This window comes from Pleurodeles waltl, chromosome 7 (assembly GCF_031143425.1).
Source record: "Pleurodeles waltl isolate 20211129_DDA chromosome 7, aPleWal1.hap1.20221129, whole genome shotgun sequence".
NCBI lineage: Eukaryota > Metazoa > Chordata > Amphibia > Caudata > Salamandridae > Pleurodeles > Pleurodeles waltl.
In genome coordinates, this window is record NC_090446.1 from 495,873,713 (window position 1) to 495,892,589 (window position 18,877).

Sequence of the window (18,877 nt, forward strand, 5' to 3'; positions counted from 1 at the left end):
TTATAAGTAGATTAAATAGTTCAATCAGGTATGATCCAAAGTTACCATGTTTACAGAGAGAGAGCATATGCACTTTAGCACTGGTTAGCAGTGGTAAAGTGTGCAGAGTCTAAAAACCAGCAAAAACAGTATCCACAAAGTGGAGGGAGGCAGGCAGAAAGTTAGGGGTGACTACCCTAAGGCTGTCAGGTCTAACAGTCTGTATTAAAGATCTCCTCTAATCCAGCCTTATCCATCCTTCCCAGCTGTGCTAGATCTGCCTTTTCATCAAGCAGATTACACATCCTGGGATGGCTTAGCAGTGACATGACCCTTCCTTCCTTTCCAGCTTTCTAGAGAACTCTCCTATATCCATCTTCTTTTCTATCGTGAGAGACTCAACCTTCTGATCAAGGATCTTGGGAGGATAAACTAAGTTACAGCTAGAATTAGAGGCAACTGGTTCTTGACCAAAAGTGCGTCAACTAAATAATATAAAGAGGAATGCTTCTTTTAAGCAATTAAATGCATCCAAGTGCTCAACTGGGTCCCTTGCCCTTTGCTTACATGTCTAGTTTAGTCTCCCTTGCCCCCTGGGGGCTCATGAAACAAAGGTTTCACAGTCCAGCCCTCCAGGGCAGGAGTTTAGATTTAAAGGAAACAAGCTTCATTTGATTGCACAGGTATTTAGACACGGTCAAGATCTTCTGCTGCATGGACGGTGACAAGAGGAGCCACGTCCCTCAACGCCCCAATTCCCTCTGCTCTCAGTTGTTTTGCTGAGTACTGAAAAAAGGCTCTCATAGTCCTGCATTTTGGAATGGGTTCATTGTCTGTGTTTTTGTGCTGAATCTTGAAACTGCAGTTTACCTGTTCTCTTTGGGGGAGAAGTACACAGTTAAAATGTCTAGTAAGCATACATCGTAGAAATAATTTTACTTATCTGAGAACATCTGAAAACATTGCTTTGTTTTCTAGTACAAGTTTGATCTGACGTCACAATTATTTTCTTTGTTCAAGTTCTATACTGCAAGGCATGATGGGTGTGTCCATATTCTCTAGGGTTGCATTTCTGAGGCACATGCTGCCTCTGTACTTGTTGTTGAGGTTTGTTAGAAGCAGCCCTGTTATTTAGGGAAAAACATCTGAAGTCCAGTCACTTTGATATTTCAGATTTAAAGAAAAATGTAAACAACTACCCCATCAGTGTTTTCTTTGCTGTCTGTGATGTAGAGCATACCTTGAATCAAGCTTGATTGTAGCCCACCCTTCAGGTGCCTTCTAAATCAGAGAAATTGGTGTTGCTGATTGTATTGATTATTTACTATGATTGAGGAGAAGTCCTAGATGGTTGGGAAATCCTTGAAATCTCAGTTTTACGCTATATTCTGTAAGGGCACACACTACCCCGATAGAGTGAAGGTTATTATATTTACGTGTTCTTTGTAAGATATGTTCAGTTTAGAAGCCATTCTTTGTGTAGGGCTAACAAAACTGTTTTGAAAGCAGAAGAGTTTGTTTGTTGGTTTGGTTTTGAAGCAGCAAGTATTTGAAACTTCTCTTATGCCCTTGGCAGACTACATAGGATTAAGACTGTAAGCCTAAAGTCCTACTATGTGGACATCTTGTTGCTTTGTTAGACTTGATAGGTGGTTCTGGTTTTTTTTTTTGTCTCGATTACTAGAGCTTCTGTGAGCCTACTAGAAATTCTCCAATGTGCATTGTTTTGTTGCCTTACTAGCACAATATCAGGAGCTGTTTGAGTAGAAGACTGACGATTGGTGACAGCTGAGCTGTAAATAAGTGCAAAAAGCCCTTTTACCTTACCCTTTGGGAGAGGAGTAATTTGTTTCTGATAAAATACTTGTTTTTTTCGTTCTATTGACCGAGTCTGGTCATCCATTTTTTTTTTTTTAGGCTGGTTATTCATTTTCACAAACTGAACCATCTCCCTATCTCATATTGTTTCTAAGATATCACAGTGTAAGGGCACTTTTGATGGATACTTTTACCTACTGATTCCTTACCCCTTGAATATCTTGGTTGCTAGAATGGACCTAGAAACCTCCGACATAGCTCTCTCTTGCACTGGTAAAGGGTCACTGGCTCTCTCTTCTCAGGAAGTGAGGTCATATCTGGAGCTTCTTTCTTTGAGGGGAATCACTGGAGTCACAAATTATGGACTTTTCTCAACAAATGTTCTTTCAAGTTCAGTGCTTTCGGTATGCACACTGCCACCAGCCCCACAGACTCTTCCGCAGGACCTACTAGAAAGACCTTTAAAAACCCCTTCAATCCAGTAGAAAAGCAAAAAGGGTCTAGGAGGAAAAAGGTTATAGGGAAGACATTGTTGGTTCTCATCAATGTTATTGGCAAATAATGCAGGATATCTTTGATCTGATTCTGACTGTACACAAATGCCTGTGTAATTACAACACAACACAAATGACTGTGTCACCTCCCTCCATACAATACAGCTGACACCCTGGCACTATAAAAATCCAGCAGATTTCACACCACTCCAGATATAAATATCAACCTCCCTTCTTTCAAAGAGCAAGCACCAGTAGACACAGCTTCTTTCCAAGCTGTTCCTATAAAGACAGTTGAGAAGATAGAGCTCCTCCTTCTAACCATGGAGTTTATGCCCAACATCCTGTTGGCGGTACTATGGGCCACCTCTACTTCTACCACCCTTAAGTCAGACTCTAAAGGAGCCTTTAAAAGACACCTGGGAAAAGTCCACTTAGGCATGACCCGCGAGCAACTTAGTGGCAAAGAAGAACACATTTGCACTAGGGGACTCACTTTAACTTTTACAAGAGTGGTGCACACCTCATCCTCCACCAAACAAAATTCAGGGGCTTTTCCGACCCACTTGCTGAATAGAGAATGCAAAGCAAATTGGAGTCTGAGAAAATATAAGCAGCCTAGCTCTTCTTTCACTAAATTCCAAGAGCCTCTTAAGGAGATGTATCCACTCCCAATGGGACATGGCAGCCCTGATAGTGCCCAGTTTGCCAGAGTGCCTTGCAGAGGTGGTCCGTAATGGCCAGGAAGGATCTAGGCATGGCCTGTCTCCATACCATGACCCAGGTGCCAGGGATACAGAGCCTTCAATAGCACTACACTGTCACGCCCGGCTCAGACCTACAATCTTCTTGGGGGGGATGTCCATGCCATGTCGTTGGGCATGCCATTTGATGGCATTGGGCTGGCTATTTGGAGACAAAGCAAATACTTCCCTTTAAGGCTGGAGAGTCCACAGCTAGATTATTGAACTCTGGAGTCCTCTGTAAAAGATTGCAGTTGCACATGAGATCTCTAATTGCATATAAGATACTTCCATTTCATGGTAGGTTTTAACCAGTTGCCAATTGCAGTCCTCCCCATTTGAAATAACTTTGGCATCTTGAATCTTCACAAAAGTGATGGTCGTGGCACATCTCAGGAAGTCTGGAATCTGTGTTCTGTACTTGGAGGACTGACTGCTCCAAGCCAATTCACCACAGATTCTCACACTACCTGCAGATAGCGACATCCCTGCCAGTGGGTACCACTGAGATTTTCTGGAACATTTTGGCAGATCTGGTCTGGTGGTTGATAGAGCGCAATCCAATTGAAGTTATGGCCTTCTGCCCTCCACCAGCTGTGATCACTGTAGTGAAGAATATATCCATAGGTTTGTGGGGGGAACTCATCTGGATGAGCTGGAGATCAAGGGCTTTTTGTCTCCATAGGTGCTGGTACTTTAAATCAGTGTGGTTGAACTGAGGGCAGTTTGGGTGGTGCACAAGGTCTTCCCTTCATTTCACGGCCAATTGGTCTAGGTGTTGACAGGCAGTACCACTGCAATTTGGTTCGTACAAAAGCAGCTGGGAGTGGGCTCTCACCTTCTCTGCTGAGAGGTGCAAGGTTACAACAGCATAGAATTTGGCTTGTCCTCAGCCATCTGGCCTTCTCCCTAAACGCCAGAGCAGGCAGCCTTAGTCAGCTTCTGCTGGCCAGTCACAAGTGGCAACCACTTTTAGAATTGGTTTAAAATATCTTTGGCCTCTGGTGCACCCCTCTGGTGGGAAAGTTTGCCACTCACTGCCATGATTATTATACACAATTCAGTGCTCTCATTATCCGCTGTGATGATCCTTTGAGTGGTAAAGTTAATTTGAAGTGGAAATTTCGAGTTAATTACGGATTTCATACATATCTTTTTATTCCTCTGAATTTGAGGAAGACTCGCCAGGACTGAGCACAAGTCATCCTTGTTGCATGGGACTAACCATGAAGCGTGTCATACAAAGCCCTCCTGTGTTTTTCCCTGAATCTCCACTCTTGCTTACTCTCAGGACAGACGTCCTTTCCCAGACGAATGGGCAGGTCTGCATCACACACCCCAGAACCACCTCCTTCATATCTGAAGATTGAGAGGGGACACCTGTTCCCTTCCCTTCCAGCTGCCACCAGAGGTGACCTATATAATTCTATCTGTACATTGCCCCACAACCAAATCCATCAGTTATGGGATGTGTATATATTTGTCACTTAATGTGCTGAGCCAGGTGTGGACCCCTTAAGGACTTGGTTTTTCATGGTCCTCCAGTTTGCGCTCTGATAGGTCCAGCTGGTATCTGCAGTAGAAACACTCAAGGGGTGCATTGCAGCATTATCAGTATTTCTCTGCTTCCTTGACCAGCCATTCCTCTTCAAGTCACAAATTGTAATAAGGTTTCTGAAAGGATTGACAAACATGTTTTGTTCATGTGGGATCTTAATTTAGTTTTGACCTTTTGAATGGGTTACTTTGTAACCCTCCCCCCCCCCTTTTCTTTTTGTAGTTGTCAGCTGTGTTTGACACAATTATAAGTGAGTGGCAGGCACTGGGTGTCCAGCTGCCATACGCATCTTTCTGGACCAACTTAGCCTCCGGGTTAAAGCAGCTTTGCTTCCCAGGTGGTGATCCCTTTTCATCTAGGATAATAGATCATCCTCTCCGCTTTTTACCCTTGACTGCATACCACCAAGCAGGTGGAGAGGTTGAACCCACAGAGCCCCAGTATGGTGGTCACTTACTACATTGACAGCGCTAAACTGGTTATGTCTGATGACAAGCTCTGTGTTGGGTACATGGGCCGCAAGAAAGGCAAGGCAGTCCAGGAAAGAACTTTGATCAGCTGGATAACTTTGTGCATCATAATGTGTACAGCGTTTGAGCTACTTCAGTTTAGTATTTATTGTCTGCTTGAGAATGCAGATATGTCCAATGTGTTGAGAAAAATGTGCTATTATAAAATGTGTTTTTGCAACAGTATGTATTATTTCAAACCAAAATTTTAATCGTAAAGCGCACATTGTAGATCAGTTTATTTTCACACACGGGGGAGGATTCCTTGGTAGATGCTTGCATCAAGGATTGGGTCTGTAAGGGTGACCCCATCAGATGTGCTGATTAATGGTCTAAGACAGTGGTTCCCAAACTTTTGACTTCTGTGGTCTCCCACTTTATCCTTACTGGAACCTTGGGACCTCCGATGAATCAGCATTGGAATTCGAGGGCCTCCCAATGAATCATTACTGGAAGCCGGGGACCGCAGCCTAAACATTGTTTGTTATGAAACTCAAAACAATACATAAACAAGCATTTACAATGCAACGGGTCTCGCGTTTGCTCATGTTAGAGCTGATCGCGTTGTAAACTCCTAACCCGACTTTTCACCTATCGGGCAAAAGTGCATTCATGTACCAAACCCGAAAAAGTGAAATTAACTATGTAAAGCGCTCGACTTCTGCCAAGCGATATCGTGCTCATAAATTAGAGAAAAAGAAGTCCACGAGCCCGATGGAAAACAGTGATCCTCGCATGTTTTCTGTACTTGGTCGCTGCACTTGAGGAGGGCTAACCACCGGAAAAGGCATGACGTATGCTTGCCTTCGACTAATGAAAGCAAGCAGATTTTATTAGGCAAGCCCACGAACCAATAAAAAACACTGACGTGAAGTTGACAGGGCTCCAAGCCCTTTTCTAAATACAATAGCGTCTCGCTGCGATACGCATGCGCAAGCGCATGCAACTCAGGCTTGACCCTAAAAATTACGGAAAACAAGCATTCATCAAATACATACACAAATAACACACTTGAATTTGCAAACAGATATAAAAAAAAAAAAACATTTAATTTTAATAGGAATGCTGAAGCTTTTCTAAATTCATATAAAGCCACACATCATCCATATTATATTCTGTTTAATACACCCGCACTGCTCCCACAAATCAATCTGAAGATACCAACTTAACTTTCAGCCTCCAGTTCGAAATTCCTTGAAGTTTACAGTATGTTTTAACATTTTGAATTGTGCATTTAGCCCTTTTATTTATATACACTTTTATTAATCTAGACCAAGGTTTGGGCGCCACTGGTCCAAGAGAAGTACTGATTTTCAGCACTGGAAGAAAGAATTAAGTGTTCTGTTAAATATCAACATGATTGTATCTATAAATAAAACAATTTTCAGATGTATTCAATAAGGTTTGCATAGCTTATCTCAGCACACACCCTAAGTGCCATGTGAATACAAATACTATTTATCCTGAAGGCAAAATAGCTGTAATGCAGTGTAACTGTAGACGTTATGTTAGAAATGTTTTCTTGGCTCCTTTAATTCTGCAGTAAACCCTCTAAACCACTTCTATAGATGTATATCATCTAGGTGTACAGTGTATTAATGACAAGTGTACATAGGAAGAAAGTAGTTTTTCCGAATTTCCGGCATTTGTAATTTATGCAGTAGCATGTGTCGGTAACATGGAATAAATGGTGGCACAAAGCGCTATGCTTCTGAGTCCAGTAAAAAGGCTATGAATTTTTGCTGAAAACCAGTATGGTTTTACTGGGCCACTTGGATTAGTCCCACTTTTCTGGTCTGAGTAAAACAAAATGGCTGATGTTGGGTGGGGGTGTTTCGGGTAAGCGTCCCTGCTGTGATTGGCAATGATAGCCTGCCAGCTGAGGACAAGCCGTGAAAGGTTGCATTTTTCAGCTTCTGTTGTATGCTGCAACACATATGCAGTTAGTCATGCCAGAGGCATTCTGATTGGTTGGAAGGGCATACATTGTTTGCGAAAATGTTTAAATCGCACTTGGAAACATATGGTAGAGTTAGGGAGCCAAGCCCTTAATCTTGAACTCTTTACTCCTTCATAGTGGTATTGCCAGAATTGGAGCAGCCTTTGGCCCTGCCCTGGTCAATAGGTAGGCTGTTTAGTGATGCAGCGTGTTTTAATCCCTTGTTGTTCTTTCCATTGCAGGTGCTGTGACAAACGCCTTTGGACACAGATCGACTTAAGCCGACGAAAGTCCATCACACCACCCATGCTGAGCGGCATTATTCGACGACAGCCAGCCACACTCGACCTTAGCTGGACAAACATCTCCAAGAAACAGCTCATGTGGCTCATTAACCGGCTGCAGGGTACGTCTTTAGAACATGAGCATTAGGTCACTGTAAGTGTGGAAAAATGTTCGGTAGTGGGACATGCACCTCGAAAGCGATTATGGTTGAAAGGGCTGTGAGCTATGGGATAAGGTAGTAGTACAATATTCACACAGGTGACATGGATGTGAAATGAGTGCCCATAATGTTTAGGGTTATGTGTTCACTGGGGGAGGGGAGGGGTGGAGTGAAAGTGTAGAATTGCAAGCTATCTGAGGTGGGGGGGTTGGGTGGGTTGTCTCATGGCTGTTTTGACTGGCCCAGAAGCCCCCAATCTTGTTCTTAAGTTAGGCTAGGACCCTTTAAAAATAATAATGTGTGTGGGGGACCGGAGCTCTCTAGGTTGATGGATTGTGGAGAAGCTCCCTCCCTCTTGAATGCGGAGCACTTGGAGGTCATGTCTTGTACCCATATTTGGAAAAGCAGTGGTGTCTGCACCCGAGTGCTCCCCTTGGTCCTGTACCTCAGGCTGCTGGGGACGCGCTTCCCCTGCAGGTGAAGTCGTTTCATTGTTGCTTGAAAAATGATGAATGTGCCATGCATGCTGATATCCTGCATTGTGAAACTGAAAGCACCATAGCTATTCGCCACCAGTGTCTTTGTGTGTGTGTGATGCTCCGGGGCACAACACATCTCCCCCACCTTGTGCAGAGAAGGTCATTTTGGATAAGGGGAGACTCCTTTCCAGTGGGACCCACCTTTAATGCATTACTGCTCAAGATTGGAGGATGAACCCTGAACAAGGATCCACCTGGTTGGATCATCAAAACAGCTTTCATAGGGAGAGCGGCTCTCTCAAAGCCATCTGACAGAGGTACACTGTCTACCTTTGAGCATTGACAGTTCTTTGCTTCATTGAGGCATAAAGCACCACACTCCTTGAATTTTGTTTTTATAAAGAATTCGATGCGGGCTGGCCCCTGGTCACACACCTCACACCTGGGAGCACAGCCACTGTAGCTGCCAACATCATCAATCACTTAGGGGAGTCCAGCCCCGACTCTGTCTGCCGCAGCGGGGTAGAAACATATTATTATTTCTTTATTTTATTTTTAATTGTTTTTCATTTTGCTCAGTGATGTCGTGGTTTGTTCTTTCCTGGCATCTTGCTGCACTTTCCCACCCCAGGGCACAGACTACAGCTGGCGGAGGAATGTTGAGTTTATCCTTTATCTGCATAATCTCACTAAACATCATTAGACAACTGCGGCTGTCTATGTGCCCCATGTACCCCTCTGGCACAGCGTAGACTCCTCTGCAGCCTCATTTGCTAAACAGTGTTTCCTCTTCACCAGGTATTGTGGAAATGTGAGGTGGTAGGCTGGGGAGCAACCATCCTCTGGCTCATGGTTCAATGTCCCTGAATCCTTTGTATTCTGATAGCTTTTTCCCTCCACCAGTGTTTTGAATCGGGGAATCCTCTCTGATCTAGTAGGGAAGACAAAAGCCCAGAGCTAGCCAGGAAATGTGAAAAGTGGTGCAGGCCTCTCTTGCGCATCTCACTCTCCTAAACCTCACAAGCAGTTTTTGCCTACAGTGAAGAGACGGATTAGTGTATTTCACTCTCGTCCTTTTAATGTGCCCTAAAGGAATGGGATCAACAAGGGAGATGATATCTAGAGACTGCAGGGAGATTTGCCTTTTTTTGTGGAAGCCAGCTCCATTTATTTCATTTTTATTTGCTTGACCAGAAAATGATACCTCAGATGTAGATGGTGGATAGAGCCAAAGTGAGGCAGCTCCCCACTCTGTTTGATTTTTGTTGCTTAGCCAAAAAATAGTCTTTGCATTCTAGCTCTTTGGGGGCACATGTCTGGCTGATGCACCCTAATCTTCCAAATTTGGGAGCCTGAAATGACCCCAGAAACCAGATTTCTGTTAGATGCAAAATGCAAGGCATACTTTGTGCCCAAAGCATGGCTTCCCACTCAGTTTCATTAGTCGCTTTACAAAAAATTACTCTTAGGCTTCCCACGCCATGTACATTTTGGGACTACTCAAGGAGCAGATTCAGAGGAGTGATGACTGCTATGTTCTGGGCCTGTGGTTGACCAAACCAAGGGTACCCTTCCAACCCTGGTCCTTTCTGAAAACTACAAATCCAGTGAGATCCCGGGTGCTCTGGATAGCATGTATACAGCGAATGACAGGGTAGTTTATTTTGCAAGAACCCACACAGAATAGCCTAGCTTACATTCTGTGGCTGAAATCTTAGAAGCCTCCTGTGAATAGTGAAAGTCTTACTGTCCTGCGCTTCCGCACATCTGATTAAAAATGGTACCCCACTTGTATGGGTGGACCAGTCTTGAGGAATGGACTAAGACTATGACCAAGTGAAAATCACATTGAACACTAAATTAACTTAATATGATAAAAATGTCTGTATGTTCCCACTGTGATGATATGCCCATCCATACATGTCTAATACCATTTTCATTGAGAGAAGAATGGGAGTACAAAGCAATGGAACGTTTATGGCTTGCTGAAAGAGTTTTCTGTAGCATAAATGTGAGGAAATGTATGTTTTCTAACCATACTACCCATGCTTTAATATTTGCATTTTATTCCTGGTAAGAGAGTGGTAGTTTCCATGCAAGCAACATCATCCTGGCTGGCCATTTTGTCTTGTCCCATGAGAGGACCTTGGCCATTTACTTCCACTCTTAAGTTATCGGCAAATATTTCATGAAGCATGGCTGTTGGTATGTTTCTGTTTGGTCATAAATGGATTCATTTTTAGTGCAGACTTAGGTACAAAGAAACGGAGTGCTGGACTATTTATGTACAAGGAAGGCAGTCGCAATAGAGTGGTTTCAGTGGGTGGGGCAGTTTAAATGGTTGTACAAAAAAGGGAGGTGGTTTCTATTTGAGCTTGGAGCAGTAGGGGTAATAGACAGAGGGGTATAGAAGTAGGTTTGAAGAAGAGTGCAGTATGAAAATGGAGAGGAGGAGGAGGAGGATCTGAAGCAGCACTACGAATGTCGCAAAAAGTACACTTGTAGTGTTCAGCAGCCTGGAGATTACAGAAGAGTGAGGTGCTGCTTAAAGAGTAGAGTCTTCAGTGTTTTACGGAAATGGGGAACAGATGGGACCTTATGATATGAAATGTGATGTAAATCCACAACATAGGTGTGTATTAGGAGAATGTTCCTTGTCTCGACTTTCCCTTATTGCTTTTTCTGATTTCCAGTCTTGTGATGATGATACTGCTTTTGCATTGTGCATGTTAATGCTTGCTGCCTTCTAAGTGGTGTAGCAGGTCTGTTTTTATTATAGGTAGACAGTGGAAGCCATTGCAGAGTGCAAATTCTTTGTGTAGTTTGCAAAGGTCTTTCAGGAGGCTGATGCGTATAGTACGCTTGGGTCAAGTTAGTCTCTTCAGCCCTGTCCAGGATAACATTATTTTCTGTAGCGTAGGATCTTCATTGATAGTCATAAACATTGAATAACCCAACCCCCCCGCCAGCGTGTACCCCAGAACACCTTCTTTAATACATACTTGTACTTTAGGAAAATGAGATTGAAGAATGTTTAACAGTGAAATTATTTTGCATAATGTTTCAGTGTAGTCTGTCAACGATGTATTTTCCTTCTGAATGCTGTGGCAGAAATGGTGGAAAATTCTGCAACATAGCCTTTGAAATCTCAACCCTTTGTCACGAAAAAAAGGCTGCCTGTGTATAAACATGAAGAGAAAATGCAGCCTGATAGGCTGCCACTGATAGAAACTTAAATAGAAGTCTGTAGCTTTAAGAAACTCGGGAGCACTCAGTCCCACAATGTATTGGAGTGGCTGCTTGCCTGTGAGTGTCAGTTGTGTTTTTTTTCATAAAGTTCACAACACATATGCTCTGACAGCCAGGGGGGTGGGAGGGCTGTTTCATCCTTGAATGAGGATATCTATGATGCTGAACTAGGACTTACAGGTATGTAACTTTTTCCATCTGCATCATAGGATCTTCACTGGTAGTCATAAATGCTGAACAGAGTAACAAGTTCAAGAGAAGAACCCCTCCTGTGGCTGTCGGATATGTCTATATGGTATGTATACTAACTGCAATAAACGCACTGTCCTAAAATAGAAAATCTCAAACCAAAAAAAATATGCAATTACTTAAACAGATTCCTTAATGTTTTCCTGCCTCAACTTAGCTTCAGTCTGAGTGTCTATTTCTAGACATTAATGCCGTGTAAAAGTGTGTATAGACCTCCAAGTGGCTGCCTTACAGATGTCTTCAACTGGGGCTTTTCTGACCCAAGCTGTAGATGCTGCCTTTCCACTTGTAGAGTGAGATTTGGGTGTACCAGACAAAGGTTTATTAGCACTTTGGTAACACAAACAAATACACAAAACTATCAGTCTGGATATGGATTGGTTCAAAGCCACCAATCCTTGTTGCAAAGAACCATAGTTTATAAAGAGATGGTTTGACTGCCTACTACCCTTTGGCTGCCCAAATACAAAATGCAGCACTCTTAACATCAAGAGAATGTAGAGTTCTCTCACTTGCTATGGTGGCTTAGGGAAAATGGAGGGAGTGTGATAGATTGGTTAATATGAAAATCTGGAACCCTAAAGTCCATGTCGCCTGTTAGGAAATGGAAAGCTCCATCTCTGATTAGAACTCTGTCACCAAGGATGCCTTCAACAGATCATCCATGATTCCCTCATGGTCAAGATCACCTTTCTCCAAATCAACGCATTTGTCATACTCCAACTTCTCAACCTCATTCTCCTCCTAGGATTTCCTCAGTGGATGATATGACAGGGTGCATTGGTAAGGGATGTCACCAAATAAATATATAACAGTGGATATGTTTCAGCCTACAGTATCAATGATTTTGAAAACTGTGCAGCCAAGATTGACACCAAGACCTCTTCTTCTCCATCTTCCTGGTCTCCTCAACATAGTTGAGGAAAAATTCCTTACACCAACCACAGTGAAATCTGCTATGCCAGGGCTCTTAAAGTATAGGCCTTCGCAACAAGATCTGGATTTTCTGAGAATGGATCTGAAACCAAATTCACTAATTGCTACAGCAGTGAGGCGAAGGCATGCTTCTGCTCTGGAATCTACATATCCACGAGATAGGGAGAGCAAGAGAACGGATGCCATTGGCAAGAAGGACTGTGGAACCGCTTCCAGTCATAAAGGGATGCTAATGCAGCTACCCTATTGGGCAGATATCACAAGGATATAGGGGATGAAACAAAGGCCTTTATGTCTGACTTGCCTACCCACAGGCATTAGGATTTTCTGGAAATGTTAAATGAGGGTTCCTAAATGGCCAACCAGCCAATCAGTGCAGCAATGGACTCTGTCAAGCGCTTGGCTACATCTTTTTGCCATTGTATTTCATTGCTGCGAAAATCATGCCTTGGATTGTTTTCACTGAAGCCTGATGTACAGCTGAACATCGCTAATTTGCCATTCTCAGGTTCCTCCTTGTTTGGCCAACATACGGAAGAGAGGATCAGAATTAAGAACAATGCATATACACTGAAGGCGGTAGATCTGGAAAAACAGAAGAAAGCCTTCAAACAAAATTATAAATCTAGAGACAGGTGGTCTTACTACTATAGGGTTCAAACACCTAAATCACAAAGGCCATATGAAAGTGGCTATCAAAAAAGCTCAACTAAGCCCTAACAATCCAAGTGCACACAGTGATAGTCAGACATTCCCTTCGGTTTACTACTCCTGTGGGGGTTAGCGGTGAAATTCTTCTTGGAAGAGTAGAAAGCCATAACATCTGACAGATGGGTTCTAAATATCATACAAAAGGGGTATACATTCCGGTTCAAGAACACACTACCACCGGTCCGTCCACTGCCTGTCCCCCTTTACCTCATCTAGACAACCACCTACAAGAGAGCTCTGTTCTGTTACAGAAAAGAGAATCAGAAAAAATTATTTCAGACAAGATCAACAAGGGTATAAACTCTTGGTACTTTCCTAGTTCAAAAGAAAAGCCTGTCCTTCCTATTCTGGATCTCAGACTCCTCAACAAATGTCAAAAAGGAAACATTCAGGATGCTATCCCTATTTCAAATCTACCCACACATAAGGGAGAACGATTGGCTCTGTGCAGTAGACCTTCAAGTTGCATATTTCCATATTCCACCAGCTCATCATCACAGAATTTTTTTAGTAGAAACTGATCATTATCAATACACTCTGCTTTCTGTTTCTCAGATCAGCCCCCTGAACCTTTTCAAAGTGCATGGCAGTGGTAGCAGCACAGTTGAGAAGAAAAAAGGCACTTTTATCTACCAATACCTAGGCAATAGACTGATAAAAGCAGAGTCTCTCGAAAAAGTAAAGAAAGACTTCACAACCACAACAATCCTTTTATCAAATCTGGGCTTACAAATCAATGCTGAGAAATCGATCTCCATCCCAGTCCAGTGCCTCACATTTCTAGGAGCACCAATAGATACACAAAAAAAGTGTTTCCTTTGGAGGACAAAGTATCATCAATCCAGACGAAATGCATGCAATTATTGCAGCAAACCTAACCAACTGTTTGTTCGATAGCCTCTCTTCTAGGAGTACTGGTATACTGCATATTCATAGTCCCAAATGCACAACTCTTCATGAGACTTCCAGAGACTTGTCTGGAGGATCATTTGTCACAAAAACTGCTTGTTGGAAAGATTGGATCATTCTAACAGAGAATGCTTATCAATCCCTCACCTGGTGGACCAAATCTCACAATCTCCTAGCTGGAATACCCTTACAGATGGACACACCCTCAAAGACTCCTCACCGACCTGTCTTGTCAGGATGGGGCGTACATATGGGCCACCTCACGATTCTAGGGCATTGGTCTCAAAGGACAAGACTTATCACATCAATTTGTTGGAGCTCAAAGCTGTACACCTAGCTCTCAAGGCTTTTCTTCCGTCTCTCACTTACAAGGATCTGATTATTCAAATGGGCAATACCACTACAACATAGTGTATCAACAAACAAGGTGGAACAAGGTCAAGACAGTTATCACTCCAAGCTGAGACAATGTGGCATTAGACTTTAGCAAGAGGATTATAGCTTACAGCCTTCCACACCCAAGAAGCCAAAATGTAGAAGCAGTCTTTCTCAGTCGTTTTCACGAAGAAAATCATGAGTGGGTTTTCAATGACAAGTTAGTAAATGGAATCTTCAAGGAATGAGATACCAATAGATTTATTTGTCACAGCAAAAAACACAAAATGCTTAGACTTTGTGTCCAGGGTTTTAGAACCACAGTCTCTGGGCAATGCCCTTTTGATCTACTGGTCGACTCCATGTTTCTACGCCTTTTCCCAAATACCACTAATACCATGAGTAATCCATAAATTGCAGAACTGGTCTCCTCCAGTTATCCATAGCGCTTCACAGGCACCTTCCACTCAGGCCGGATCTCCTATCCAGGCTTCAGGGTAAAATTCTGAATCTCACGATCCAATCTTTGAATTTGGCAGCATGGCTCTTGAAATCACTCAATACAGCGGCCTACATCTTCCACAAGACTGTATGAACATTCTAAATGAATCAGAGACTGCCAACACGATCATGTTATGTCCTCAAATGTCAACATTTCTGAATGTTGTGCCGTAAGAATGCCTCTCACCCTTTTACTGTACAAAAGAATGTTCACCTCACATACCTACTTCATCTGGCCAGGTCAAGTCTACAATTCTCGCCTGTCAGGGTTCACTTAGAATCTGTTACTACACACAGAAAACCTCCAAGGCAACAATCTTTCTTCGAGAGTCCTGTAGTAAAGGATTTTTAGAAGAACTTAAAGTTTTCCTCCAGTCAGGAGACCATCTCCTCTTTGGGAAGTTAACTTGGCATGATCAAAGCTCATGGGGCCACCATTCGAACCCATACATAATTCAACTTTGCAACATTTGTCATGGAAAAATGCCTTTTTGATAGCCCTTACGTCTGCACTTAGAGTTGGTGAGTTACAGGCTTTCTTTTCAGAACCTTTCACAATTTTCCATCATAATAGAGGCATTCTGCATACACACACCCTTCCTTTTTACCTAAAGTGATTTAAGATTTTCATAACAATTTATCGCACTCCCTCCATGTTCCCTAAACCTACAACAGCAAGTGAGAGAAGTCTGCATTCTCTTGATGTTAAGAGTTCTTGTTCTTTGCAACAAGGCTTGGTGACTTTGAAACAATCTATATCAAGACTGATATTTTTGTGTGTTTCTTTGTGCTACCAAAGTGCTAATAAACGTTTGCCAGGTAAACCCAAAGCTCACTGTACAAGTGGGAAGGCAGCATCTACAGCTTGGGTTACAAAAGTCCCAATTTAAGATATCTTTGAGGCAGCCTCTTGGAGGTCTGTATCCACTTTTACGCAACATTATTGTCTAGACATAGACACTCAGGCTGAAGCTAAGTTGAGGCATGAAACATTAAGGAATCTGTTTAAGTAATTCCATGTTTTTTGGCTTGAGGTTTTCTGGTTCAGGACAGTGTGTTTATTGCTGTTAGTATATGTAAAAAGTGTACCATATACACATACCTGGCAACCACAGGAGAGGTTCTTTTCTTTAACTTGTTACTCTGTTCAGCATCTATGACTATCAGTGAAGATCCAATGATGTAGATGGAAAAGTTACCATACCTGTAGTCCTAGTTCTGCATCGTAGATATCCTCATTGAAGTCATAAACAACCATCGCTCCTCCACGGCTGTCAGAGCATATGTGTTGTGAACTTTATTTAAAACAAAAAAAAACTCACACTCGCATACAAACAGCCACTGCAGTGCATTGTGGGATAGGGTGCTTCTGAGGTTCTTAAAGGTAAGCCTTCTTAAGTTTCTATCAGTGATAGCCTATCAGGTTGCATTTTCTCTTCATGCTTGTTTGTACATAGGCAGCCTGTTTCCATGACACAGTTTTGAGATTTCAAAGGATATGTTGAAGTTTTTTAAGGTCTCGCATAGGCAGCACATATACTGTCTCTTCAAGACATGCTGTATCTACTCTGGGCTTTGAGCACGCTCCTCGCTTTTCATTTGTTCTGTTTAGTCCCCTTCATAAATTTGTGATTTTCTTTGGTGAATCTGTTTTATTTCTCCCGCCTTGTAGTTTTGTTCCCTCCCAAGGAGCTAGACCCTATTATGTGTTGTCATCTCCTTATCAGCGTTTATTTGTGGCACACTTTTTTTTCTATATTCCCTCAGCTTGTGTTTTGAGAATTTTCTTTTTTTGGCTTTGCCCAAACAAGGGTGCACAGATGATGGTAATCGCAGTTTCGAAACACACGCTGCAGCTGTGCACAGATATTGCCATTTTTAGTTCAGAAACACATGCCATTTGATTTCCTCCTTGGCTCGTGTTTTCAAAGTGTTCTTTTGTTTCTTTCCTATAAAAAAAAAAAAATAATAATAATAATTACAAACAAAAAAAAGCGATCAGATGACTGCATTTTTTTTTTTTTTTGTTTCTAAACACATTCCGATATTGTCATTTCAAGTTTATAAACACACATGGCATTCACTTGTCTTTTTAGAATGCTTCAAGAAACGTGATCAGTATGTTTTTGTTTCTAAACACACTGCATTTGCGATCAGATGTTGTAATTTAAGTTTATAAACCCACACTGCATTCCCTTGCCTCAGTTTGTGCTTTCTGTATGTTTTTTTTTTGTCTACAAAAAACATGATCATATAATGTCATTTTTAGTTTCTAAACACACACAGCATTCGCGCTCAGATTTTGGCATTGTTACTTTATAAATACACACAGCATTTGATTGCTCCAGCTCATGTGTTCAGTTATTTTTTATTTTTATTTTTTTTAACTTTTACAAAAAGAAAACCTGCTTAGATGATGACGTTTTTAGTTTGTAAATATCAACAGCATTCCTGTTCAGATAATAAATTAGAAACACACCCAGCATTCGCGTGCCTTGGCTCGTGTTTTCAGAATGCCTAAAAAAAAAAAATGCTATCAAACAACGGCATGTTTATTTTCTAAATACACACAGCATTTATACTCCGGTGTAGTACATTTAAAGTTGATAAACACAAACAGGGTTCTCTTGCCTCGGCTGGTCTTTCCAGAATCCCTTGAAAAAGTGATCAGGTGATGACACTTTTAGTTCGTAAACACACGCAGCATTTGTGCGCAGGTGTTGTCATTTTGTTTATAAACACAAACGCATACAATTGCCTTAACTACTGTTTTTAGAATGCCTTAATACAAATGGCATTTGCACTCAGGTGTAGGCATTTTAAGTTTCTAAAAACACACGGCATTCGCTTGCCTCGTTGTTTTTTTTTCTTCTGTATATTCTTTTTTTTGGCTTCACTAAAAAAGAAAAAAACGCTTAAAATGGCATTATTAATTTATAAATACACATGGCAGTCACGCTTAGATGTCCCCATTTTTAGATTATAAATGCACACATTTGATTAGTGATAAGGAGTGGTGAAGGACAACAAAATAATAATCCAGTGGCTTTATATAGTATGGTTCCTTATCAGGTGACGTGTGTGTGGTCTGCAGTTCACTTTGCGGTCTATCAGGGTACAAACAGCTTAGTCGTGGTTCTGTTTTTTTCAAATCTCCCTAAGTTTTGGGAAATTTATGTAGGATTTATTGAAATCCCATAAATACTCCCAGGAGATGAAATGCTTTTCACGGATTTTAATGATTGTGATGGCTGTTGGTCACTATGTTTGGGATAGTATGTAAGGAAATTAAATGTTATGACAGGGTTTCCTATTGTAATTACATTTGGTGTAGAGGGATGAAGCAGGATATTTTAGTTATTTAAGTTAACCAGTGTGTGGTAGCATGCTTTTTTTAGGTTTATTTTACTTCACATTAATGTAAATGCTATAGGATGGAGACAGCCCTGCTTTGACAAGGTGCAACAGTGAAGGACTCTGTCTGAGTAGTAGGCTGGTTTGTTATAGGGGCTAGTAACGAAGATAGTCGGTGTTAACTCTGTTTGCTTCTGAACTTAAACTTTTTTTAGTAGCCAGTGGAGGTTTTTCAGAAATAGTTTTGGAGAAGTACTAGGTGGCCAATTTTAGACCAGCTACTGTATAATTCGGTACAATCTGTAGAAGGGATAATAAGTCCTTATTTAGGTTTGTTCTAGTGCATGGTTGTGTCTAATTGTGGGGGTATTAAAGCTTGTGTAATTGTCTTGCAAAGTGCAGGGTAATTTCTGTAAAGTTTTTGATTGGACAGCATATGAAGAATTTGATAGACTAAATAAAATATCTACTAGTTTCTCAAAATGAGCGTTTGCAAAAAAGTTTGGCTGTTTTTTTTTGTTTTTTTTTCAGGGGAGTAAAAGGGTTCTATTTTGTGGTGCTACTAAGGTGATGTCTACATCTTCTTGGCCCTGTCTAATTGTACTAATTTGTTATTTCTACTGTTTAGT

The 18,877-nt window shown here is 41.7% G+C and overlaps 1 protein-coding gene across 3 annotated transcripts in view; it reads left to right on the forward strand.

Annotated features, from left to right (window-relative positions):
- Nucleotides 1-18,877, forward strand: part of FBXL19 (F-box and leucine rich repeat protein 19) — a 388,122-nt gene that overhangs the window by 235,922 nt on the left and 133,323 nt on the right. For all 3 annotated transcript variants that reach the window (XM_069244160.1, XM_069244159.1, XM_069244161.1), the window contains one exon: nt 7,283-7,446. In XM_069244160.1, the coding sequence (XP_069100261.1) occupies nt 7,283-7,446 (164 nt within the window). The remainder of the gene's footprint in view (nt 1-7,282; nt 7,447-18,877) is intronic.